The 27,125-nt window shown below is 40.0% G+C and overlaps 1 protein-coding gene across 2 annotated transcripts; it reads left to right on the forward strand.

Annotated features, from left to right (window-relative positions):
- The first annotated feature begins 342 nt into the window (after positions 1 to 342).
- Positions 343 to 26,320, forward strand: LOC311094660 (uncharacterized protein). Of its 2 annotated transcripts, none has more exons than XM_084132767.1 (4): positions 343 to 414; positions 5,671 to 5,955; positions 14,947 to 16,555; positions 24,206 to 26,320. In XM_084132767.1, exons 2-4 carry the CDS (start codon positions 5,898 to 5,900, stop codon positions 24,261 to 24,263), a joined length of 1,725 nt encoding a protein of 574 aa, XP_083988893.1. In that variant the 5' UTR covers positions 343 to 414; positions 5,671 to 5,897; the 3' UTR covers positions 24,264 to 26,320. The 2 variants fall into 2 exon arrangements, with proteins under 2 accessions (XP_083988893.1, XP_083988894.1); XM_084132768.1 differs by having other exon boundaries at positions 358 to 414; positions 24,209 to 26,320.
- Positions 26,321 to 27,125: the final 805 nt, after the last annotated feature.

The raw sequence follows: 27,125 nt of genomic DNA on the forward strand, positions 1-27,125 counted from the left end.
TTCTACTTTCATCTGGGGTTTCAACAAAAGAAAATTCTACAGGTGCTAATCTACCAACATGCCTTTACTATTTGTCTTAGGACGCTACAGAATAAACTGAACCGGACTTTACAGGCCAAAACACTTTTCAGACTGGATGGAGACCTGTGATCCTCCTCTGCTTATTCTGACTATTTTGTGCTTCACTTGAAAAAGTTCCTTTCACCTTTAGTAACTGGAGTCACTTCAGTTCTAAAATAATAATAATGGAAGGCTACTAGTAAAGCTGAATCTGCGTGGCCCTGATTGGATGCGGGGGTGTCCCGTACGCGAGGGCTTTGGATTCCGATGACGTCAACGCTCGCTCGCGCCGTCTCTCTTCAGTCATTGAGAGTTTCAGTGTCGAGTCTTCTGAGGAGAGGAGAGCAGTTCACGGTATTTCTCATATTTACACAACAATCATACACACTTTATACAGTTTGATTAAGCGACAGGCTCATTTCTGTATTGTTTTCATCGATCGCAGCGATACTTGTGCGTCTTTTCTGGCGTCTTCCTTCTGAAATAAACATTTAGTGCAGCAGCAGCGAGCATGAGGAGAATATGTTGAGCTCATTCAGACCTGAGCGATTTTGAGTTCGTTTGTGTGATTGTCTCGATGTTTGGAGTGAGAACTGTTACTGAATGTCAAGTTAAAGTTTGAGATTTGTGAGGGGAATCGATCCCAGGTGTTGCTGTTGCCGTTTTCATGTGTTTCTAATATGGAGCTTATAATATGACAAAATGATTTGAATTTGCTTATAATATGACAAAATAATATAAAGAAGGTGTCATACTTAAGTCAAGTCCCAAAATACACGTATAGGCTAAATCAGCATCTTCACAGCAAGGGAAATGTTTGGAATAACAAGTAGGACTGTGTGCGGCACAGCTTGCCCTTTATATTGTACAACAGACCAATTAAATTAGGCAGAATAACTTTTTATATGTTTGGTTGACTGTTTCATTTTGATAATGAGCAGTCTGCGATATGAAGCAACGCCAGAACTGATACTATGTTGTGTGAGAGCGCGATGCGCCTGTTTCATGATAAAACGTGACTTAGCCTATACAGTCCGGAAAATAGGCTATAGGTTATAGCAAATTCAGACCAACTGCTGGTCTACACAGAGAAAAAGCCCTTTCTAGGCTCTTCTGTTGTACCGAGCCATTCGTTAGTCTAGTTGTTTGATGAGAAAATTAAATGTAGCCTACAATACACGCGTTAAGTTTTGTAAGATCCGTGCTACTGCTGCAGCGGACTATTATTACTAGAATATTAGAAATCTAATACTCAAGCTGTTTTCTCATTTTTCTACTCTTAATATTAAATAAAAAAACGACTGAACTAAAGATACACGGATTCTCTTGAACCACCACCGCGTTTGCGGCAGAAAACTACTGCAGTGCAGCCAAAATGCTCTGTTCGACTTATCTGAGATCCTTTACTCTTCCCTGTGGATGACCTGTGACCTACTTTCTGTAAGATCTGAATTTTTGAGTTTGAATTTTTGAGATTGAATTTTAGAAAACTGAATTTGAATTTCCGAATTTCTTCATCTTGAAAACTTGAATCTGTATTTTTTTAAACTGAATATTTCCAGTATAAGAATTCAGAACAAAAAAAACTAGCTGTTTGAAAATACATGTCTATAAAATTCAGCCATAAAAACATTTCAATTTGTTAAATTTCAATATTCGTTTAAAAAAAATCAAATTCAGAACTATTTAGACTACCACCTAAAATTCAATTGTGTTAGATTACACTTGCAAATAATTCAAATTTACACAATTCAAATTCAAATCATTTTGTCATATTATAAGCTCCATATTCTAACTAGGGATGTCGCGATAACATCAAAATTGTAAAACTGCGCTACTGAGAAGCCAACCGCAGAGGAATGAAAGTAACCGTAGCAACCGCAATATTCGCATGTTTTCTTTTTTCATAAGGCTATACCCTTCTTGTTTTGAACTTTGTGCATGTGTATTGAATGTTAAATAAGTTAATGATAACAAGACTGTTTTTATCATGGTGACTTGTACTGAGGCTTCATTGATTTGCACTTAAGACTTAACAGACAGTGAATGAGAGAGATTGACTGAGCGCGTGCGATTACCTGCGTCTGTCTTTGAGGTCAAGTCAAGTCATGTGCGTGAAAAGTGTCCAAGGAAAGCGAAATATTTGTTGTGTCATCCTCTTAACGTTTAAGGGGATTTACCATGAATGGCATCAGCGACAGCGCTGGTCAGCATTCCACAGCGCGAGGAAGCCGCGGGAATCAAAAAGCAGCGAGTCACGCATTGAATCAATGCCATTTAAAGGTTGGGTAGGTAAGAATTGTCTAAAGAACTTTTTTTCAAATTGGCTTAAACTGTCTTTATATACCAATACATAATTAAAATGTAAGTACTTTGAAAAAGAGAGTAAAAAAATTTAGTGACTATAGTAGGGGTGGGCGATATGACCTAAAATTAATATCACGGTATTTTTCATCTTTTGAACGGTGACGGTATAATATCACGGTATAACTTTTTTTTTTCACCAATAAAGAAATTTTCATTGATTTACTCCTTGATATTTATTCCTTTATAAGCAGTTATATATTACTGTATTCTAAATATAATTAGCCTATGTTTTATCCACAACTTTAAATGCTTTAATTTAGGCTATTTTGTAACAGCGCCACAGTTTAGCGCACCACGTAGAACACTCGGGAACCGCACCTGTGGCTGGCTGCACTGCTGCTTCGTGCTCAGTAAGGAATATAGGTAGTAATCTCTATGTGTCTGTCTGTCCGTTTGCATTTTGATTATTTCGAGAACCGTTCATCCAATCGACTTCACAAGGGAGTGCAGTGTCGCATTTGGTGCAATATAGACAGACACGCGAGACGCGACACGTTCAGAATTAATAGTAAACTACAGAACAGCGCGAGCGGGAAGCGGCGCACCTCACGCGAGCAGGGCGGCTATATTCTCCGAGAACGGACACTGCACTAGTGATATAAAACGCACACAGTCTGTTAATTAAGCAATACTTTTAAGGTAGTCTAATATTTTTCTGACTAACAAATTACTGACACAGTAAAGGGTAGATTTAAATAAAGAAAAACGAAATTTAAATAAAGAAAAACGAAATTTAAATAAAGAAAAAAACGAAATTTAAATACAGAAAAAATGAAATTTAAATAAAGAAAAACGAAATTTAAATAAAGAAAAACGAAATTTAAATAGGCCTAAAGAAAAACTAAATTTAAATAAAGAAAAAACGAAATTTAAATAAAGAAAAACGAAATTTAAATAAAGAAAAAAACGAAATTTAAATACAGAAAAAATGAAATTTAAATAAAGAAAAACGGAATTTAAATAAAGAAAAACGAAATTTAAATAAAGAAAAAACAAAATTTAAATAAAGAAAAACGAAATTTAAATAAAGAAAAAACGAAATTAAGTTTGCCTAAATTAAAAACGAGATTAATTTAGATTGATAATAACGGGTAAAAAGTCTAATACATTTTGTTTATTCTATTTTCCACAATGTCAAAGCAACAGCAGCAATACAAGCTCAGGCATGCACTTCGGTTCATACAAACTCCGCTGTTCTGCGCTCTAGCCAGAGAACACTCTTGTTGCAGGAACACTCAGGCGTCGGTTCTATTTCTAGCATGCACGCGTTTTCCGCGTGGCTCGAGCCGCGCCTGAGACGCGTGTCTCACGCAGGCAGTGTGCAAACTCCAACCTTTTAACATGGGAGCCGAAATAAAAACAGACACCCAACGCAGCTGAGACTCTCACGCCAGCAGCCAGTGTGTCGCCGGCCTTATTCAAGCGCGAATGAGAACCGTTTCGCGGGGGATCCCAGGTGTCAATAAAACAAAAACGTTTTTTCGTTGTTGTTTTATAAATGCTCTGACAATTGTTTAATAAATGTTCAATCAAAATGCAAAACATCGCGTCTTTTTTTTATTTTTATTTTTTATTTTTATTTTTTTTAGTCGACTAATCGTTGTGCAGGACAGGACTTTGGTCGACTAAGCATTTCTTTGGTTGACTACAGCCCTAATGTAAATGCAGCCGTTCAAGGAACATAATTGATTTATTACGGTATTGACGGTATTAGAAAATCCATGTCGTGGCGCAATGTCACACCGGTGATGACTATGACACCGGTGTACCGCCCACCCCTAGACTATAGTGTATTTAATCTTCAAAAAACACAGCTCATTAATTCCTACCGGGACGAAACAAGTGATTGGCTTGCGCGACTGTCACTCTCCGTCGCCATGACTACCGCTGCTATTACTGGCTCTGCCCACGTGCGCGCAGTCGCGCACCCGTTTTTAGGTGGGAGTGAATGGAATTAATGAGCTGTGTTTATTGAAGATTAAATACACTAGAGTCACTAAATTTTTTATACTCTCTATTTCAGAGTACTTGCATTTTAATTATGTATTGGTATATAAAGACAGTTTAAACAAATTTGAATAAAAGTTTTTTTAGACAATTCTGACCTACCCTACCTTTAAGCGTCAGCTTCAGCGTTACCCATGTGACGCATTGCTGGTCAGCTCAGCCTTGAAAAGTGGAGCTTAACAACTTGTTTCATTACTATCTTTTAAAGAATCAGCGTTTTTGAACGTGTTCGTCGTTGAATGAACGGATTAATGATTCACTCAAAGACAGTCCATTGCCGTAACAATGTAATGCGCGCTGATTGACAGCCTTTCAATGCGCCGAGACGCTGTTTAGTTTAAGTTACATTGGTTACTGAAAATGTAGGCTACTCATTTTTGTTCATGCTGACCACATGGTAAAATCTATTTATATAGCAACAAATAAATATAAATATATCTAAATAAATAAATAAATGGCGATAATACCGCATACCGCGCTATTGAGCCACTCAAAATTACTGCAAGGGAAATTCCTTCACCGCGACAGCCCTAATTCTAACAGCAAACACTCAGAATAAAGTGAGATGATCTGCTGATGATCCTGAATGGCTTGTTGAATGAGTGTTGATAGTCTGAGGCTCATCAATATTAACAGATCTGCTGAAAACACTCTTTATTTCATGACAATAGTTCCTGTTTTCACCTCATTTATTATGCTGATGTCTTCAGATCTCCTGTAAATTGACACTTAAAGCTCATTTCATTGGTGTGAGCAGACTTGAGGGGATTTGTTGGCTAGTATAAGTAGCTTTAAGAAATTCTAGTATGGTAGTCTCAGCATATAAGAGTGATTTCTTTGTTCTGTAAGAAGGAACTGGCAACATCTGTTCTTCATTATGTGGACCTCTATGTTCAGATGGGGGAATGGTCTCCTATTCTCTCTATTATGAACACAGTATAAGAGTCCTCCAGGCTACAAATATACATGTGGTAGGATAGCCAGAAACTGACCATATGGCCTTGTTATTCAATGTATCTTATTCATATATGATGTAAGGTATACACTATCTTATTGGTTAACTCGCTAACAGTCTATCTAACAGTAGCCTATGTTTATTTCTGTTTATGCTTTCAACTGTTTTTCTTTCCATTATTTATATTTGGAAGAATTTACATTAGTATATTCTGATGTCCATGAGCATAAAAACAAACTCAGTAACTTGTATATTATATTATATTTTTTTGATTTTGGCAGATCAACTCCTACCACAGCAATCACATCATCAATGAAGCCCCTCCCACTGTAATTCATCATCAGTGAAGCTCCTCCCACTGCAGCACATCATCATTGAAGCTCCTCCCACTGCAATTCTCCAATAAATGCTGTAAATTCCCATCAGCTACAAGTGAAGACGAGCATCAGAGCATCAGGAAGAGCTGAAATCTGCAAAGACTGAGTTTATTAAAGAGGACAGTGAGAACATGAGTGATCCAGAACCCTGCAGAATGAAACACACTGAAGATCCTGAAGAACAAAGAGGTTGGTGTTTATTCTTCATTCATTCATGATGCTGAAGGACATTCATGTTAGAAACGTTCAAGCACTTCATCACATTTAGATAAACAGTTCAACTATGAAATGGCTGCAAAAAAAGTTTATTTTTTAAAGCTACACTGTGTAATTTTTTTAGTTGATTCTTAGCAAAAAACACTTCTTTCAAAAATATATGTGCTCATTAATGTATATTTACTTATTTCAAGTAATAAAGTATTCTCGTAAGTTTATAATCTGCCATTGAAAGTACATACGGGTGAGGGGTTCGAATGCCGGTCGCCATGTTGCCCCTCCATCTTGAAACTACATTAGCCAAAGAGGGACATACCTGTAAATTCAAGCTTCGCCTTTCGCGCTTTACACTCAGTGACACAGAGACGAATGCGAGGGGGAGATTACTCGCGACTGCCGGCAGATTTGAAAGATTGCTGATGGAGGATCACGCCTATTTTTGAGGACATGTAGCAGAGTCGCCAAGGAAGCGAAAGAGAGATTTAAAACGTCAACGCGACAGGCAAATCAGCAAGACCAAAGTCAATACTGGAGTAACTTTTCCCAGATGGAAAGAGCTCATGAGGAACAAAGATTTTAAAACGGACGCAGAAGTTACCTGCTTTCTTCTCGACAGGTAATTCAGCCTATTTGTGTAAATTCAAAGTTTAATAGTTGCTTGTCTAACCATAGCATGGTTGTGCATAATGCCAGAACGACCTCTAGTATAACTTGCGTTACTTTTCCTCACGTCAATGGTGAAAAAGTATTGTTTACCTTGTAACATAAATCTGTGCTGCGAAGGATCACAGGTGATCAATAGTTTTAAAGGCGCAATTGGACGAAGTTGAACTGGAAGCCATGTTAATCTTGGAATAATATGGCCACCGTAGGAGTTAAAACACCCTCGAAATTGAAAGGAACAGAAACTAATATTCACTGGGTAGTCATATACAATTTCACCGCTAGATGGGGGAAATTATCACACAGTGTAGCTTTAACAAATGGTCAGTAAAGGAAGGTTTCATATTTGTCAACATCAGGTCAAACTAAGTTTAAATATTTTAAGTTTTATTTTACATTTATTTAATATATGGTTTACAATTTGTAACAATGTTACCAGAATTTTGACCTGCATTTTGTACGTATCATTACAAACATACAACAAATAATAATCATTCCAAAATGTACAAATTTACAATATACAATATATAAAGTCTTTCTTTTGTCCCAGATGCATGTAAAGTCAACGGAAGAAGAAATTTAGTGTGAACGGCCCTTAATTAAAACGTTTTAGTAGTTTTTAACATAATTAAATATCAATCTAAAAGTTGGTTTCAAAATATGTCAGTAATTGTGTATTTTAATGTTCATATCATGTTATATAATTGTGTCATTGATTAAACATATTTAATAGTTCTCACTACAGAAACATGGGATTTGTGCCCAGGGCCGTCGCTAGTGGGGTGAAAGGTGGTGACAATTATAGGGGCCACCACTGCCCAGGGGGCCCACTAAATCAAGTGGTTATGCTATATTTTTCCCTACTCTTATGAATCGTTATAGTACATTTGTATGCTTGATAGTTCAATGAAAACCACAAAAACATTCAATTTATTTTAAGACGTTTTCCAAATCTGCACTCTCTCCCCTCCCTAAAAATAGTTTAGTCCAATGGCTATTAATTATTTCAGATCAAACAGCAGAGAGACCCAATCAAGTCCCACCCCAGCTAGTGAACAGAACCAATCAGAGTTGAGGCTGCACTGAGAACAGTTGAAGTTAAAAGTTATAAATGCCAGGGAAAATATCTGGGTACCAGTAACGTCATGAAAAGGAAAGGAAGGGAGAAATGAAAGGGAGGCCAGGAAAATTGCTTAATAGGTCTATCAAAAAAGTTTTTAAAAGGGTCATATAATGGTACTTGCACTTTTACAAGTTGATTGTACTGAAATGTGTGTTGGCAGTGCCTGTACACAACCATCATATAATGATAAAAATCCATCCAGTGGTCTTTTTTTATTTTCCCCCGTCTCAAATCGAGCCGTCTGACCGTGTGACGTCACAACGCGCCCTCCCACAATTGTTAATTGACAGCAGCGTTTCAACACAGACCCGCCCTGAGCGAGCTGTCATCATAGTCCGCCATTGTTGATACGCTGGAGCAGAATGGCATCTAAGCGATTGTGGTGTTCTGTTCTTGGGTGTAATAAGGAACACAGCAGTCATTTTGATTTTCCTAAATCCCAAGCGCTGAAGACGCAGTGGCTGAGTTTTGTTCTTGAAGGGAAATATTCCCCACGATCAACGTCAAGCATGTTTTCTATGTACAACGTTCTCAATATAATTAATAATCCCACGTTTATAATGAACAACGCATTATGGTTATTGTGTTATTACAAACTGTGTACGCAGGTGTTAAAGTTAACGTGGTAACACTTCTTGTTCCGGGTCCGACTCCGGTTCAAATTGATACGGTTGCACAGATGTATCCTCAGAGACTCCCGCTGCTATTCTTTCTCCAAAATATACCCTCAACTGTTGTCAAGGCAGCACTCCACGTGTGAACCCTGCCCCACAGAACAGAGGGGCGGGGTGAGCAAAGCTCATTATCATTTAATGACACATGCACTTAACCCTCTGGGGTCTGAGGTGTTTTCTGGCCCTGGAGGTGTTCTGACATACTCTGGCATTTGTGCTTATTTCTGTTACTTGTGACATTTTCATGGCTAAAGTCTGATTACACTGTATTCAGCACAAACTTTGCTACAATAATATGTCAGCAGCATGTATGTAAAAGTTTGTAGTTTTGAGATAATGACATTTATGCGTGGTTTGTGAAAATACAAAAAAAAAAAATTGTCACTGAAATAAGGCCATGAAACCCATACTGATTATTTCTTCACAAGACTTTTGAAAATTGTATCACATAGCCTAGAATATTTGCTCCAAAACTATGTGAAAATCATCCTGACTGCTCATTCAGATAAGACAATATATTGATTTAAAATTTTAAGACGTAAGAATTTTGATAAGAAGAAATTTGTTTTGTGTAAGAAAGCTTTATGCGGGGAGGCGTAAACACATCATTAATATGTATGGTTTTCACACCTGAGAAAGACAAAGACCCTCCCCTAATGGCCCTATTAGGAGCTATCAGGCCCTATCATTCTGAGCAACCTTGCACAAAGAATGAGGAGATTTAAAAAAGAATGTTTTTTTGATTGTTTGGATTTATTTACAATACAACATAATCCAAAGATACACAACATGACAAAAAAGCACATTATTGAAAACAATGATCCAAAGACAGAGACCTTTGTGCCATTCCTAAAAACATTGTACATACCTTTCATTTCCAAGGTGTTTGATTTTCACTTTACCATGTTCATGTACAGAGACTCATGTGAATGTTGAATACACAGAATAATTGAATAATACAGAATACACACACACACAAATGTTTCCAACAATAATGAACACCAGGTTTGTTGTGCCTTGTAGGCACAGGCTATGCGCAGTGCTGCATAAAATAATAATAACAATAAATTAAATCTTCCAAAAGATTTCAGTAATAACTACGCTAGAGAAAAATATATTGATTACAGTATAAAAAAAAAATGAAGCCTATTGTTTGGTGCATTTTGCTTTTCATACGCAGAACGTGCTCCAAAATATGAAACATTCAAACGCAGAGCTCACTCCAAAATATGAAACATTCAAACGCAGAGCGCGCTCCAAAATATGAAACATTCAAACACAGAGCACGCTCCAAAATATGATACATTCAGCGCGCTCCAAAATATAATACATTCAAACGCAGAGTTCACTCCAAAATATGAAACATTCAAATGCAGAGCGCACTCCAAAATTTGATACATTCAGCGCGCTCCAAAATATGATGCATTCAAACGCAGAGCTCGCTCCAAAATATGATACATTGAAATGTAAGGACCATCCATTGGCCCAACGACGGAATCCAACGGCCTGGCGAAGGTTTAAAGCGTGTATGTCTTTTCAGCGATCCAGTGAAGTTCACTTAATTTATTGGAATTTAGTTTTAGTATTACTTTAGCTCTATGTAATCTGACTCCAATTTCAAATTATAATCAAATTTAGATTGTATTTCTTATTAGAAAATATTCATAAATATTGATTATGAATTAAGGCGAGACACGGCAGGCAAAAACATCGTTTTTTTTTTACTGGTCAATTTTGAGATTTTTGGATATTTGTCCTAACCCTATATTATTACTAGCCCGGTTTATATACAGTGAGGAAAATAAGTATTTGAACACCCTGCTATTTTGCAAGTTCTCCCACTTGGAAATCATGGAGGGGTCTGAAATTGTCATCGTAGGTGCATGTCCACTGTGAGAGACATAATCTAAAAAAAAAAATCCAGAAATCACAATATATGATTTTTTAACTATTTATTTGTATGATACAGCTGCAAATAAGTATTTGAACACTTGTCTATCAGCTAGAATTCTGACCCTCAAAGACCTGTTAGTCTGCCTTTAAAATGTCCACCTCCACTCCATTTATTATCCTAAATTAGATGCACCTGTTTGAGGTCGTTAGCTGCATAAAGACACCTGTCCACCCCATACAATCAGTAAGAATCCAACTACTAACATGGCCAAGACCAAAGAGCTGTCCAAAGACACTAGAGACAAAATTGTACACCTCCACAACGCTGGAAAGGGCTACGGGGAAATTGCCAAGCAGCTTGGTGAAAAAAGGTCCACTGTTGGAGCAATCATTAGAAAATGGAAGAAGCTAAACATGACTGTCAATCTCCCTCGGACTGGGGCTCCATGCAAGATCTCACCTCGTGGGGTCTCAATGATCCTAAGAAAGGTGAGAAATCAGCCCAGAACTACACGGGAGGAGCTGGTCAATGACCTGAAAAGAGCTGGGACCACCGTTTCCAAGGTTACTGTTGGTAATACACTAAGACGTCATGGTTTGAAATCATGCATGGCACGGAAGGTTCCCCTGCTTAAACCAGCACATGTCAAGGCCCGTCTTAAGTTTGCCAATGACCATTTGGATGATCCAGAGGAGTCATGGGAGAAAGTCATGTGGTCAGATGAGACCAAAATAGAACTTTTTGGTCATAATTCCACTAAACGTGTTTGGAGGAAGTATAATGATGAGTACCATCCCAAGAACACCATCCCTACTGTGAAGCATGGGGGTGGTAGCATCATGCTTTGGGGGTGTTTTTCTGCACATGGGACAGGGCGACTGCACTGTATTAAGGAGAGGATGACCGGGGCCATGTATTGCTAGATTTTGGGGAACAACCTCCTTCCCTGAGTTAGTTGAAGATGGGTCGAGGCTGGGTCTTCCAACATGACAATGACCCGAAGCACACAGCCAGGATAACCAAGGAGTGGCTCTGTAAGAAGCATATCAAGGTTCTGGCGTGGCCTAGCCAGTCTCCAGACCTAAACCCAATAGAGAATCTTTGGAGGGAGATCAAACTCCGTGTTTCTCAGCGACAAGTGGGAGAACTTGCAAAATAGCAGGGTGTTCAAATACTTATTTTCTTCACTGTAACATTTTATTCCAAAAAACATGGCGAAAATCATTTTTTTAAGGCTATTGACAGTATTTTCTGATTTACAGGATAACAAAAGTAGATATCCATAAATCCCTCTGTAATTTTTTTCCCATCTAATATGTGAACACATTGAAAAAATAATTTTTAACCTGGCTTTATCCAATACTCAGATTTCGTTTTTTAAAATATATGCAAATTAGTGCATATTTGTTTAGATATTGCCTAATTTTTTATATTTAAACATTAAATAAACGTTTTCTGTAAAACTTGTAATACATTTTTTTCTCATCTTAATGTAGGTAATCAACTGTGAAAGTTTCATGGTGATATCTGCTAGTTAAAATTTTTACCCTATTCACCTGTAGTGTCTCGCCTTAATTTAGATCTTTGATTATTCTGAGTATCCCATACTTTAAGTTATTAATTCACTAAGGGACCTGATGCCGCACAGAGTCACACGCCCGGGTTTTCGTGGATCTCACGGACACAGCCTCGCCAGTCTGATCTTGGTCAGAGGGTGCAGGGTTTGCAAATACCTCTTAAGTCGGTTGCCTACTGCTCACTCATACCAAAAAGTGTAGTTTATTTAGCCACTTCCGTACAACTTGCCAAGTCAGTGATAGACAGAAATCAAAAGGTCTTCAGATGACGTGCCTACTGCTCCGTTCATATGCACCTTTAGTTTGACCTATCCTGGACACAGAGCTGCGGTAGCACCAGCCTCCTCATAGTCTACTAAACTAATGATTTCAGAGAACTTCAGAATAAATCAAGATGTAACATTTATTTGTCAGGTAAAAATGCATCATGCCAATTACAGAAGTAAATGATTAAAAGCCAATTCAGAAAAATACATGACATTATTTACTCAAAGATGACTCTAAAAGTAAGCAATGTTTTCCTGACAGAGACACACAGTAATGTGTCAGGGCTTTCCAACAGGAAAATAGTGACATACATTATGCCTGGTAAAGAGTCCCAAAGATTGCTCTGTCCCCTCGCCTTAAATATCAGACCAGAAACAAAGGGTTATACAAATGTTGTTTAGAGTTGTTTGGGCCAATGGATGTACCGCAGGGGGGTAGCATCTGGTTTCTTGAGATATCTTTAAGAGATCTCACCCAGAGAGGAGAAACAGGATTCTCCTAAGTTCTCAGTCTTTCTCATTAAACCAATGACTGCAATGAAATTTAGACCATTTTACCAATCGCACTGAGACACTTCAAATGCTACCAAACATGAAAAGGAAAAACAACATATTCACAAGATACACCATATGTGATATATAGACATTCTTAATGAACTTTCAGTGACTTGAGGAGGGAGAAGAGGATTGCAGAGATAAGGAAGAAGGACAGTTTGGACAGGCGATGTCCTGTGCTCTGTCTTTGCTATCTTCTGTCCAGGGTGCATTTTACTGCTTTATTGCAGGGTGCGTTTTGTTTTAACAGGAAAATCAGTTCTTACAGAAACGCAGAGCTCGCTCCAAAATATGAAACATTCAAACGCAGAGCGTGCTCCAAAATATGATACATTCAAACGCAGAGCGTGCTCCAAAATATGATACATTCAAACGCAGAGCGCGCTCCAAAATATGATACATTATGGTTACCATATTATACATATCTACATTTGAGCAGATATCCACAAGCACAGTAACAGTTCAACTGCAATGTGAAGTTTATGCAACAATAACATAAACTAATAATTAAGAATTCCTTACCTTACATCTTTCTTGTCTTCAAATCGTGTTCTTCTTATTCTGAGGTAAATCCAATGTAAGCTCACGGTGTGTCTTCCAAACTCGACGAAAAGCAGAGACTTTGGTGAAGTTTGGTGCTTTGTTTTTGAGGTAATGAGCGCGTTCATATGAGGCGTGGACGATTTGCATGTCAATCTCTTTTTGCGCGTGTGGGCGTGGTCAAATTAAAAATAATGAGCAAGCGCTTGAGAAACTGGACATCTTGTTGGTTTTATACAAATTACTTAAGCAGAGAATATTTGTTTTCAGTTTGAATCCGATCATTTAAAAGTACACACTTAAATGTGTATAAAGATATATGGCTCATAAATGTGTGACAAGTATTCGCTGAGTTTTGTTTCAGTTTATAGACGTGCTCAAGGAAAAAAAGTTCAGCGAGACGGAGAGGCAGAACGCACACCCTGTTTATTTTCTTTATTTTACAAAAGCACAATGTTTTGATTTGATTGTAAGTGGACACATACAAAAGTAGAAATATCACAGAATCTTTTTTTATATTTCTTTTTTCTGTATGACCATAAATGACGGAGTAATTGAAGTTCATTGTGCTACAATGTGAAGAAAATCGAGCAAAACGCACAGGCGCGTTTGCCAACCCCAGAGGGTTAAATGGCGTGCTGAAAACAGAGCTGTTTTTGACCAGGTAGAATAAGTGTTTTCTTACAATACTAATGAGAATTTTTAATTAAAGTACATTACAAACTTGTCATTTAGACCCTAAAGAATCATATTAACTTGTACAAAAAATGGCATTATATGACCCCTTTAACAAGACAGCTTAGTACACTGTAGGGAGTCAATGTAAAGAGCCGCCATCCGCGCTCTCCGGTACTGTCACATCTCTGTGTACCGGCGAGCACCGCCCGAACGATTACGCGCTCAAAGTCCCCGTCTTTTTGCGCTATTACGTGTAGTCTGTTTTATAACATGCAGAAAAATAGATGTGGATTACAGACTTGCCATTTGCTGATGTGATATTTTTAACAATAGCCTCCTGTCAAGAAAACGCGAATACAACTCACTGCTATTGATGAATACATTTATTAGCTTTATTAAATAAAGCAGCACATGATCTTCATTAAAAATGAAGACAGTGAGAAACTTAAGCAGGTTTATTTTACATTAGACTGCATCCTTTTGAATTAGCTACAACTACAACTTTGTATATTAAATAAGTAAAAGCAATAACCTTTATTTGCATTTATTTATTTGTCTGTTTTGTTATTTTGTAAGAAATACATATTAAGTGCATGGCACCAGATTTGGGCCTCCATGCCCATATCTTAAATGCCTACCATATATATATATATATATATATATATATATATATATATATATATATATATATGATTTGATTGGAAGGCGTTGGGGGCCCACATCAATGTTTTGTCAGGGGGCCCAGAATTCCCTCGCTATGGCCCTGTTTGTGCCTATAATGTTTTTAAAAAATAACTGGAAGATCAGTGTACCTCATTCATGGAAAGTTTCAGGGACGTATAATTAATGTATAAAAAGACATAAATTATTGTAATATTTTATAGCATTTGTTACATCTGCGATAAATGTAATCTCCATTCACTCCATATTTCTCTCTTTGAACTATTTTGATTATTTAGAAAATTTTTAAATGAGAGTTTTTCTTTCATGACAGACCCGATGGAAGAGAGTGAAGAACTGAGTGAAGTGGAGGAGGAGAGTGAAGAACTGAGTGAAGTGGAGGAGGAACATCATGTCAAACCTGGAGAAAAACCTTTGAGTCGCTCAAAGACTAAAAAGACATTTTTAAAGAAAAGAAGAGCCAAGAAATCTTTCACCTGCACTCAGTGTGGAAAGAGTTTCAAAACCAAACCAATTCTTAATCAACACCTGAGAATCCACACTGGAGAGAAGCCGTTCATGTGTGATCAGTGTGGAAAGAGTTTCGCATACAGACAAAATCTTAAAGTTCACATGAGTGTTCACACTGGAGAGAAGCCACATGTATGCCATCAATGTGGGAAGAGTTTCACCCACTCAGAACGGCTTACGACACACATGAGGATCCACACTGGAGAGAAGCCATTCACATGTCATCAGTGTGGGAATAGATTTATACACAAAAGAAATCTTAAAGAACACATGAGGATCCACACCGGAAAGAAGCCGTTCACATGTCATCACTGCTGCAGAACATTTCTTACTGTATCACACCTGAAGAGACACCTGAGAATTCATACAAAGGAGAAGCCCCATTCATGTTCTGTGTGTGGAAAGAGTTTTTCACTGCTGGAAAATTTACATAGACATGAGAAAATTCATACTGGTGTGAGAGAGTACATCTGCTTTGAGTGTGAGAAGACTTTTACTACAGCGATAGAATTAAAACAACACGAGAGGATCCACACTGGAGAGAAACCTTACAAGTGTTCACACTGTGACAAGAGATTCAGTGTGTCAGCAAATCTGAAAAGACATGAGAGGATCCACAGTGGAGAAAAACCTTACAAGTGTTCACAGTGTGACAAGAGATTCAATCTGTCAGCAAATCTGAAAACACATGAGAGGATCCACAGTGGAGAAAAACCTTACAAGTGTTCACACTGTGACAAGAGATTCAGTGTGTCAGCAAGTCTGAAAAGACATGAGATGATCCACACTGGAGAAAAACCTTACAAGTGTTCACATTGTGACAAGAGATTCAGTCAGTCAGCAGATCTGAGATCACATGAGAGGATCCACACCGGAGAGAAACCTTACAAGTGTTCACACTGTGACAAGAGATTCAGTGAGTCATCATCTCTGAAAACACATGAGAGGATCCACACCGGAGAAAAACCTTACAAGTGTTCACACTGTGACAAGAGATTCAAAAACTTAACAGGTCTGATAACACATGAGAGGATCCACACTGGAGAAAAACCATACAAGTGTTCACACTGTGACAAGAGATTCAGTGTGTCGTCATCTCTGAAAACACATGAGAGGATCCACACTGGAGAAAAACCTTACAAGTGTTCACACTGTGACAAGAGATTCAGTTTGTCAGCACATCAGAGATCACATGAGAGGATCCACACTGGAGAAAAACCTTACAAGTGTTCACACTGTGACAAGAGATTCAGTCACTCATCACATCTGAGATCACATGAGAGGATCCACAGCAGAGAGAAGCCGCACACCTGTGATCAGTGCGGAAAGAGTTTCTCTTTTAAAAGTCACCTGAAGCTACACATGAAGATCCATGCAGTGGAGAAACCACATCAACACAGCCTGAGGTCACGGTAAGTAGTTTATCGTTTTGTGCTGAGCAACAAAAGCTTATTTTCTATTGTCGGGCCAAACGGTTCATAGAATGGTAAGCAACTTTTCCAGTTGTGTTTCCACTTGAGCCTGGTACGGCACGATTACAAACCGTTCTCGTCACCGAAATTTCGGCCCGCTACCAGTTTCTCTGCAGCTGGCTAAGCAAAGTTAAAGCGATTTGAGTGGCGTAAACTCAAATTAATAATAAAATTAAAAGAAATATGTGATCATCCTCCATAACATGGTCACTATTTACATCTCATATCATCAGTAAACCGTTGCGTCACCAAGCGAACAACTGACGTATTTGTATTACATTACAAAGAGCTCCGCTATCAGCCCACGGTGGAGAATGAAACCATATCTGTACCGGCTGGACCGGATCGACACGGACTGGAATGGTTCAGCAAAGAGAATGGTTTGGCCTTCTGTGGTAATGTCTCTTCTGTGTCAGTTAGTTTCCTGACAGCCACGATGAGTGGCAGGACAGTTTGTTGGTTGCTTTGTATCTGCTTGGAAAGTTTCTCATTATTTAAAAGTGTCTGATTATTATTATTCTTTAGATCTAAGTCATTACAAGAAGAAAGTCATAATTACATATTTCAGATTATTTTTTACTTGCATATTTAAATTTTTGTACTTTGTCCCATTGACATCACATGAAATAGATTAATACGAAGTCAAGTCACCTTCATTTATATAGCACTTTTACCAATATAGATTGTTTCAAAGCCGCTTTACAGTGATAATAGGAAATTACAGTAACATTGTTTTGTTTTTAGTCTAGATTTGAACTGACAGATTGTGTCTGCTTCCCGGAAAATGCTGTTCCAAAGTTTTGGTGCTAAAAATGAAAAGGATCTTCCGCCAGCAGTCAATTTTGATATTCTAGTATTCTAGGCCTGTAACTGACTAATTATGTTGGATCAAGTTGTATTTTTTAACCATAGTTTCTTTTACAACGACTCTATTATTTTTCCAGTCATAGACCAGTGCTCAAGCATGGTCTAGAATCCAGCGCTGACAAGAATCAGCATTCACGTGCTCAAAAATGTGTTTCGCACTGACAACAATCCGGTGGTGGTTAGAATCACACAGTGGAGGAATGGAAAGTTGACAAGCCATTAAAAAGTAATTTTTTATATAAAATAATGAAAAAGAACCACTTGTATATTTTCAAATATTTTCAAAAAATAATTTTCCCATTCACTCCGGTGACGAATTTTCGAATTAAACTAAATTCTTTTTATAAGGTAAACTTTTACATTTTAGGCATTAACTAATGTTAATGCCTAATGCCATAATGTTTTCTTTGTTCTAGGGCTGGACCCGAATATTCGTTCGGTGGGTTGGTATTCGATTTTCAAATTTGACCTTCGATTTTTTCACACCTGCCATCCTCCTAGAAACGGTTCTCATTTGTGCTTGAATGGGGCTGTTTACACCTGGCCACTTCTTGCTTTTTCTCAGATCGGATAGCTATCTGATTTACCAAAGCGATTCTATTTACACCTGGTCACATAAATGCCATCCATCCAGCTGTTCCCTTCTGTTAACCATTGCGCGGACGCAATGCTGCGTGGTCCATCCATCCATCCATCTTCTTCCGCTTATCCAGGGCTGGGTCGCGGGGGCAGTCTAAGCAGGGATGCCCAGTCTTCCCTCTCCCTAGACACTTCCTCCAACTCTTCCGGGGGGACACCGAGGCGTTCCCAGGCCAGCCGGGAGACATAGTCCCTCCAGCGTGTCCTAGGTCTTCCCCGGGGCCTCCTCCCGGTGGGACATGCCCGGAGCACCTTCCCGGGAAGGTGTCCAGTAGGCACCTGGAAAAGATGCCCGAGCCACCTCAGCTGACCCCTCTCGATGTGGAGGAGTAGCGGCTCTACTCTGAGCTCCTCCCAAGTGACCGAGCTTCTTACCCTATCTTTAAGGGATCGCCCAGCCACCCTGTGGAGAAAGCTCATTTCGGCCACCTGTATCCGGGATCTTGTCCTTTCGGTCATGACCCACAGCTTATGACCATAGGTGAGAGTAGGAATGTAGATTGACCGGTAAATCGAGAGTTTTGCCTTGCGGTTTAGCTCTTTCTTCACCACGACAGACTGGTACATCGACTGCATTACTGCAGAAGCTGCACCGATCCATCTGTCAATCTTCCGTTCCATCCTTCCCTCAATTGTGAACAAGACCCCAAGATACTTGAACTCCTCCACTTGAGGCAGGAACTCTCCACCAACCTGAAGTGGACAAGCCACCCTTTTCCGACTGAGAACCATGGCCTCAGATTTGGAAGCGCTGATTCTGATCCCAGCTGCTTCAAACTTGGCTGCAAAACATCCCTGTGCATGCTGAAGGTCCTGGTCTGATGGGGCCAGCATGACCACATCATCCGCAAAGAGCAGAGATGAAATCGTGTGGTCTCCAAACCTTACACCCTCTGGCCCCTGGCTGTGCCTAGACATTCTGTCCATAAAAATTTTTAACAGAACCGGCGACAAAGCCCTGCCAGAGTCCAACATGCACCGGGAACAAGTCTGACTTACTGCCGGCAATGCGAACCAAGCTCCTGCTCCGGTCGTACAGGGACTTAGCAAAGGGCCCCGGCGACCATACTCCCTGTGCACCCCTCACAGGATGCAAAGACAGCCCCACAACATCCAGAGACTTGAGGTACTCGGGGCGGATCTCATCCACCCCCGGTGCCTTGCCACCGAGGAGTTTCTTATCTTCACCAAAGTAGACTTCAGCTTGGGTGATGGACGAGTCCACCTCAGAGCCCTCAGCCTCTGCTTCCTCAATGGAAGACGTGTCGGTGGGATTGAGGAGATCCTCAAAGTATTCCTTCCACCGTCCAATGTCATCCCCAGTTGAGGTCAACAGCTGCCCACCTCCGCTGAAAAGAGCGCTGGTAGGGCACTGCTTCCCTCTCCTGAGGCGCCGGATGGTTTGCCAGAATCTCTTTGAGGCCAACCAGTAGCCCTTTTCCATGGCCTCACTGAACCAGTGTTAATTTCGTTAACGAAAACTATGACGAAAAATGTTCGTTGACGACCTTTTTTCCCCTGACTAAGACAAGACGATGAGAGACGACACCCACGTCATTAAACGATAACTGTGACTATCAACACATGCAATATCGTTGACGAAAAAAGACGAGACTGAAATGTGTTTAAACATTTTTAAACTTAACCAAAACCACTTGTTTGTGTCAAATAAAGGAGACGACAACACATTGACTGTTTTTTACAAGCGTTCATGCTTACGGTTGCCAGATTTTAATAATTAAATCCCCAGACAGAGTTTCTGTTAAAAGAACACGTTTTCTACCCGGTCTTTTCAATAGTATCTGGCAACCATGCGCGCGCGCTCTCTACACTGCTGAAGAAGCGCGGATGATCTGAAAACAACACAGACAAGTAAGCTGGAGTTTAGCGATCTTCATTTGAGATTTTCTACTTAAATTAAAGTGTCAGTCGGTCTGTGTTCTGCCACGAGCCGTTTGCGCTATCTGTGCTACTAAATCTGCGATCAAAATATAGGCTGATATCCAGTGTTTTTAATGTCGATCATATTATACGAGCAAGAATGCAATGTTTCCTTAATATCCACACGATTTCAAATGAGACATTGATTTTATACAACAGTTCAACAAACAGAAGGGTAACATTAAATTATTTACTACATTTAAAACAGTATTGTCATAGGCTTATTGCTCTATTTTGCAACGAAAGCCACAGCAGAACTGCAGCACACAGCGGTGATTCGTGAACGATTCTGTGGCTTAGAATGAATCGTGAGATTCCTGACCCGTTCATAAAAATAGCAGCTTGCTTCCTTACTGAATGAATGACTCCATGACTCACTCATAAAGACAGTGACTTACTACTGGCTTTAAGTTAATATTTTAAAAGTACCATCACTAAGTTTTTACCATCATTGCATATTTATTGAACATTGTTTAATTTAAAAATATATATATAAAAAAAATATTGTCCCTTAATGGAAAAAGTGTGACTGCAGTCTAAGTGGAAGAGAGGGGGTACCAGGGGGTAGGGCACTCTAAAAACCACTGAACTAAGGAAAAGGGGTAGCCTATGTAGAATTGCACAAGTGCTACTGCTAAAGAGTGCAATGTCAATACAGCCTGTTACCTTAATTTACATTTCTCATAAGCTTAATTGAATTGGCCTAGAGATAAAAAATTAGGAAATTTTTTGTCTAAAGACTACATATAAATAGCTACCAAAATTAATGTCGGTAACTGCAGTTTGACTAAAAGTTGACAAAAAACGCAATGACTTTTCGTCAACTAAAACTAGACTAAAACTATGAAAGACAAAATGACTAAAATGTGACTAAGACCAATACGTATTTTCATCTCAAGATGAAAACTAAGACTAAATCAAAAATGGCTGCCAAAATTAACACTGCACTGAACTCCGCCCAAGCCTGATTTTTTGCCTCCACAACCACCCAGGCTGCAGTCCGCTTGGCCTGTCAATATCCGTCAGCTGCCTCAGGTGTCCCGCAAGCCAGCCAGGCCCAATAGGAATCCTTTTCAGCTTTACGGCATCCCTTACTTCAGGTGTCCACCACCGGGTTCGGGGATTGCCACCTCGACAGGCACCGGAGACCTTACGGCCACAGCTCAGAGTGGCCGCGTTGACAATGGAGGTGGAGAACATGGTCCACTTGGACTCAGTATCTCCAGACTCCCTCAGGATCCAGTCGAAGCTCTGCTGGAGGTGGAAGTTGAAGATCACTCTGACAGGGGATTCGACCAAACGTTCCCAACAGACCCTCACAGTACGTTTGGGTCTGCCGAGTCTGTCCAGCTTCCTCCCCTGCCATCGGATCCAATTCACCACCAGATGGTGATCAGTTGACAGCTCCGCCCCTCTCTTTACCCGAGTGTCCAAGACATATGGCCGGAGGTCAGATGAAACGACCACAAAGTCGAACATTGACCTCCGGCCTAGGGTGTCCTGGTGCCATGTGCACTGATGGACACCCTTATGCTTGAACAAACTGTTCGTTATGGACAAGATGTAACTAGCACAGAAGTCCAATAACAGAACACCACTCGGGTTCAGATCAGGGGGGCCATTCCTCCCAATCATGCCCCTCCAGGTGTCACTGTCGCTGCCCACATGGGCTTTGAAGTCCCCCAGTAGAACGACGGATTCCCCAGTTGGAGCACTTTCCAACACCCCTCCCAGAGACCCCATGAAGGCCGGGTACTCTACACTGCCATTGGCCCATAGGCACACACGACAGTGAGAGACCTATCCCCGACCCTCTCGTTCACTGGCGTGAACTCCAACACATGGTGGCTGAGCTGGGAGGCTATAAGCAAACCCACACCAGCCCCAGCCTATCACCATGGGCAACTCCAGAGTAGCAAAGAGTCCATCCTCTCTCTAGGAGTGTGGTTCCGGAGCCCAAGCTGTCCGTGGCGGTGATCCCGACTATCTCTAGTCGGAACCTCTGAACCTCAAGCACAATCTCAGGCTCCTTCCCCGCCAGAGAGGCGATGTTCCACGTCCTCAGAGCTAGTCTCCGTGTCCAGGGATCGGGTTGTCGAAGCCCCCGCCTTCGACTGCAGACCAATCCACTATGCACCGGCCCCTTACGGACCCTCCTGTAGGTGGTGAGCCCACGGGAAGGCAGACCCACGTTGCTCCTTCGGGCTGAGCCCGGCCGGACCCCGTGGGGGGAAGCCTGGCCACCAGACGCTCGCATACGAGCCCCAACCCTGGGCCTGGCTCCAGGGTCGGGCCCCGGCTGCGCCATACCGGGTGACGTCATGGTCCTCGATTTAGTATTACTCATAAAGGGCTTTTTGAACCACTCTTAGTCTGACCTGTCGCTTAGGACCTGTTTGCCTTGGGAGACCCTACCAGGGGCATATAGCCCCGGACAACATAGCTCCTAGGGTCATTCGGGTACTCAAACCCCTCCACCACGTTAAGGTGGCAGTTCAAGGAGGGGGTTATTATGGTACCTTAAGTGATTATTTAAACTTATAAATATTTAAAGTAAAGACAGCTAAAGAAGTTAGTAATAGGTCTAAACATAATATGAATTAAAACATACCTTGAGCATGTGCATGTTTCACTTCGATGTGGCCAATCAGAATATTCATTGGTTTCCCTTCGTTTAGGATCCTTGCGTATATGATTTCGCATTCCTTTGTTGAAACGTCGGTGTCCCCATTGATCATAATTGATAAATACGGAGTATCCTTGATTTTTGTGTAAGTCTTCCCCTTGCAATTACTGCAATTACTCCATTAATTGTGTGCATCCTGTATCATTGTTGTATGTTTCGTTAAGTTTTAAGCCATTCTTCCTTTGAAGGTCGAGCTGGCTTTTGTATTTGGTGAAGGGTAGTTCCTCCTTAGCAACGAATTAGGCCATGTTAAATTTCAACATCATCTCTGCCTCATCTGCGCTTTGATTTAGGCCATGTTAAATTTCAACATCATCTCTGCCTCATCTGCGCTCTGATTTACAGTCATTTGTCTTCTAAAAGCAACCGGCAGTGGTTTTTGATTTATAAACATGTCACGGCATACTTTGTGCTTTAGGCTGAAATATCTAGGCCCCTCCCCCTCCACACATTTTAGCCACTTACAGTGGCCATTCCCTATTCTTCTCACACTCATTGGCCTGCCACACATTCTGGACTCATTGACGCGCCCCTTCCACGTTTAACGTGTAAAAAATTTACTGGTCGCACATGTGCGACTGGATGTAAAATTCAGTCGCGCACTCTCAAATTTTGGTCCTTTTGGTCGCAGTCTGGAGCCCTGCTTTCTTTCTTTCTGCAACTCATATGAATGTGTGTATTTGTTAGATATTAATTCTATGTAATAGAATAATCCAGTCTTGTTTGTATTTTAAAGAGAAGTGTTCTTGTGTTATGTGCTTAGGAATGTAATGTCTTAAACTGCTGATCTAAGTTACCTTGCTCATAAATAGTGTTTTCACTAGTTTGGATATTTATCGCTGGACGAGTCATTGGCTCGGCTGTAATAAGTGATTCTTTCGAATTCCCTATAAATTAATAAATAATTCCCTTTGGGCTCAATTGACCTGTTTGACCCTTACACCCTTTAAGGGGGTGCTTAATAAACTGGTAAGCTTTATATCCTTAAAACAACTCTGATGTAATAAATTACTCTGACTCTAATAAAGTGCGCACTCTCCCTTCCATTACTGTTGTGATCAGTAACGTTAGGCCTATCACTCCGGAGACTGTAAGCTGGATCACGGTCAGTTGGTACAGATCCATCCTCGAGTAATAACCAGAGTAAATGAAGACTGCTATGTTCATTCTTACATCCAACAACAAAACACCTCAATCGCTTAGGAGACATTCGTGTGTACAGCTGCTCCGGCGTCGAAACACTGGCGGACTGTGTTTATCTCACTCAGGGCGGGTCTACGCTAAAACTGCAGTGTCCGTCAAACACCATGTAAAAGTGAATTTTGCATAACAGGTGCCCTTTAAGTCACATGATCAATGTCACTTTTTTTAAACGCGATTAGCCTAGTTCAGAGTCTGAAATATTAATTATTCCTCTCGCATCATGTCTGTTAGAAATTAAACTTGTTTGTTTTTAGCAGAACTACCAGAAAGCATCTGGAAGGAGAGGACAGAGAGAACGCCAGTGATCCATAATCTGCAGAACCTGGGTCCACGCCTCTCACCTTAGACTACACCAACCAACCTTAGCAACTCCACGCGCCAACGCGGAGGGCAGTGAGGGATCAAGGGATGTGCTGGTAACGTCTCTACGGCACGCAAAGTGTCATATTGGTGAAGACGGAATGTCCACGGGGCGAACGAGATGGTCGACACACCTGGAGGAGGATGTGGACCAACTAATGGTTTAAGTTTAGCAGAAGAATCTGTTTTGTGATGATTTTGATGATTTTATTTGATTAAATCAAACTAGGGCTTAGTATTGATATAGATCTAATGATTTGATTGGTGCAAATGTTTTCAGGAAAAGTAGAAAATCTATTCAATGATGTGAAGTACGGTCATAAGAAAAAAAGACAGTCGGTCTCTAATGGAAAAGTCAGAATTAATTTTTAACAACCACATTGGATAGAATGGATAAAATCATAAAACTCTTCTGGTTAGATTTTATTAAATAGGGTATTAAATAGAGCTTACTAAAACCATTGCCCAATTGGATTAAAAATTAACAAAATATGGTTAGGAAATATGTAGATGGGCGTGGATTAATGGAAAAGGCTGAATGTATAGGAGTTTTTATTGTATGTGTTATTCTGATAATTTGTTATTCATGGGTGAATATGAGAAAACTGGAATGTCTGTTCAATTGGTGAAAATGACAGCCTATCCCAAGGATGAACAAAATTTGGCAGATGGTGGAAGTAGCGGAAGCTACATTAACATGTGGTAAATTGGGGGGTGTTTTTCATTTTCTTATTTTCTTACTTTCTTATTCTTTCTTTCTAAGGATGATGAGAATGTGTAAAGAGGGTTAAAAGCAGTAGTCATCCGTGTCACGAGGTGGCGTACAAGGACAGTGTTTGAAAATGAGGGATTTTTAATCTACTTTTTATCTTTTTATGGTTTGTTTTTCCTACTAAATATAATCTACAGTATTTCTTGTTTATATTGAGGTGACTGAGGGTCCGACCTATAGTGTTGGGAATGCAATGGCAGTGCCAGTTCATTTAGCCCAGCTTCATAATAAACTTTTACTTGCTTGCTATAAAATTAAGGGCCTAACGCTTACAAAAAAAAAAAAAAGCAAACCTAAGCTTACTTTCTTTTAATCTTTTTTTCCTACAAGTTTAAAGAAGAGCGATCAGTTATATGAAAATCAGAAATGAGAAGTATAAGTGTGATGTAAGACTTAAACTTGGTGCATTATTATTATGGTTTGATAGTGTCTGATTAATCAATTATCAGTAAATGATAAAAAGGGGGAATTGTAATGGAAAAAAAAATATTTTCATTGATTTACAGTGTTGATTATCATTTATTTTCAGTGAGACATTGAAATGACCCTTTGCTGGACTGTCCGTGGTCTGCCAACTCCAGCTGACTGATGTGTGTGTTTTGTTTTAAACACTGGGAAGCAGCTGAGACGTCAGGAGGAGACAGATTGAAAGGGAGGTCGTCCAATTTATAACTTGTGAGCTTGTAAGAATAAACTCAGCAGGATTAGATCACTAGCAGAGAAACCTTCCCTTCTTTAGATAAGAAAGCCTGTAAGCAGAAACCTTGAGAAGTGATATAAAAGCTGCTCTGCCCTCCCTTCCTTGTCACACTTGTTCCATAGTGTACTTTGGGTCACTTCTGTGTGGGCCTATTCTTGCAAGAATAAATATTCTTTAAAAGACAATTGGATTCAGAGTGTCTCTTATGCATGATGATGTTCAAGACATTTTTGCCACAACAACTCTGAAAATGTAGAGCATACAAGCAAAGTTAATTTACTCCTGTGCTCCTCAGATTCAGTTGCCCGCCCCCTCCTGAGAAAAACAAAACAGTTCAATGGCAAATATGGGTGTGACTTCTGCCTTTACACTGGTGGTGGTCCATATGTCTGGGAAACGCCAGAACCACCTTTACAGACAGAAAGGGGATCATTTTCTGCATGCTATGCTGGCAACACCTGCTAATCCAGTAATGGGTGTGAAAGGCCCATCCCCTTTGATGGAACTTGAAAGCTTCAAGATGATCACTGGATTCATTCGTGAGTACCAACACAGTGTCTGCCTGGGTGTCACAAAACAGAATACATCTATGTGGCTAGACAGTAAGCACCATAATGAAGACTGGTACTTGGGCGGCAAGGTCAGTGATATAGACCAGGAATTGCTGGCCATTAACCCACCTGTGGAAGTCACAAGGGCACCAAGATCAGTGTAGGACAGAACATTCTGGAAAGCATCTGAGTGGAGGTCATTTTTGTTGTTTTATGCATTGCCTGTTTAGAATGGCATTCTGAAAAAGAAGTATTGGAATCATCTTTTTTATTCGTTTTTGCGATACACGCTCTTCTTCAGAATGCCATCAAAGTGAGGCGTGTGGATGTGGCAGAACAAGCTCTGTGAAAATTTGTGCTCAACTTTGAGAAACTATATGGCGCTGCTAATGCTTCTTTTAATGTGCATTTATTAATGCACTTGGCAGCAGGCGTGCGTAACTGGGGACCACTGTGGGCAACATCCACATTTCCATTTGAATCATTTAATGGGACTTTGCTTAGGTTTTTCAGTGAAACAACACATGTGCCAACACAAATAGTGAAAAGATTCCTTCGGTGGAGGGGTCTCTCAAAAAAAGAAGGGACTACAATGGCAAATGCTAATGATAGCATAAAGACATTATTTGACAAACTTCAAAGTACATATAACATAAGAAAGAAATCAACGGAGTTTCAACAATGTCAGAGGTTTTGGCTGCCCAAAGAAACAGTTAATTTAGGTATATTTTATGACCATTTCATTTGTAGCAGTGTGGTTTATCATTCATATAATAACACAACTCTTAAAA

This window comes from Abramis brama (assembly GCF_963993115.1).
Source record: "Abramis brama genome assembly, chromosome: 1".
NCBI lineage: Eukaryota > Metazoa > Chordata > Actinopteri > Cypriniformes > Leuciscidae > Abramis > Abramis brama.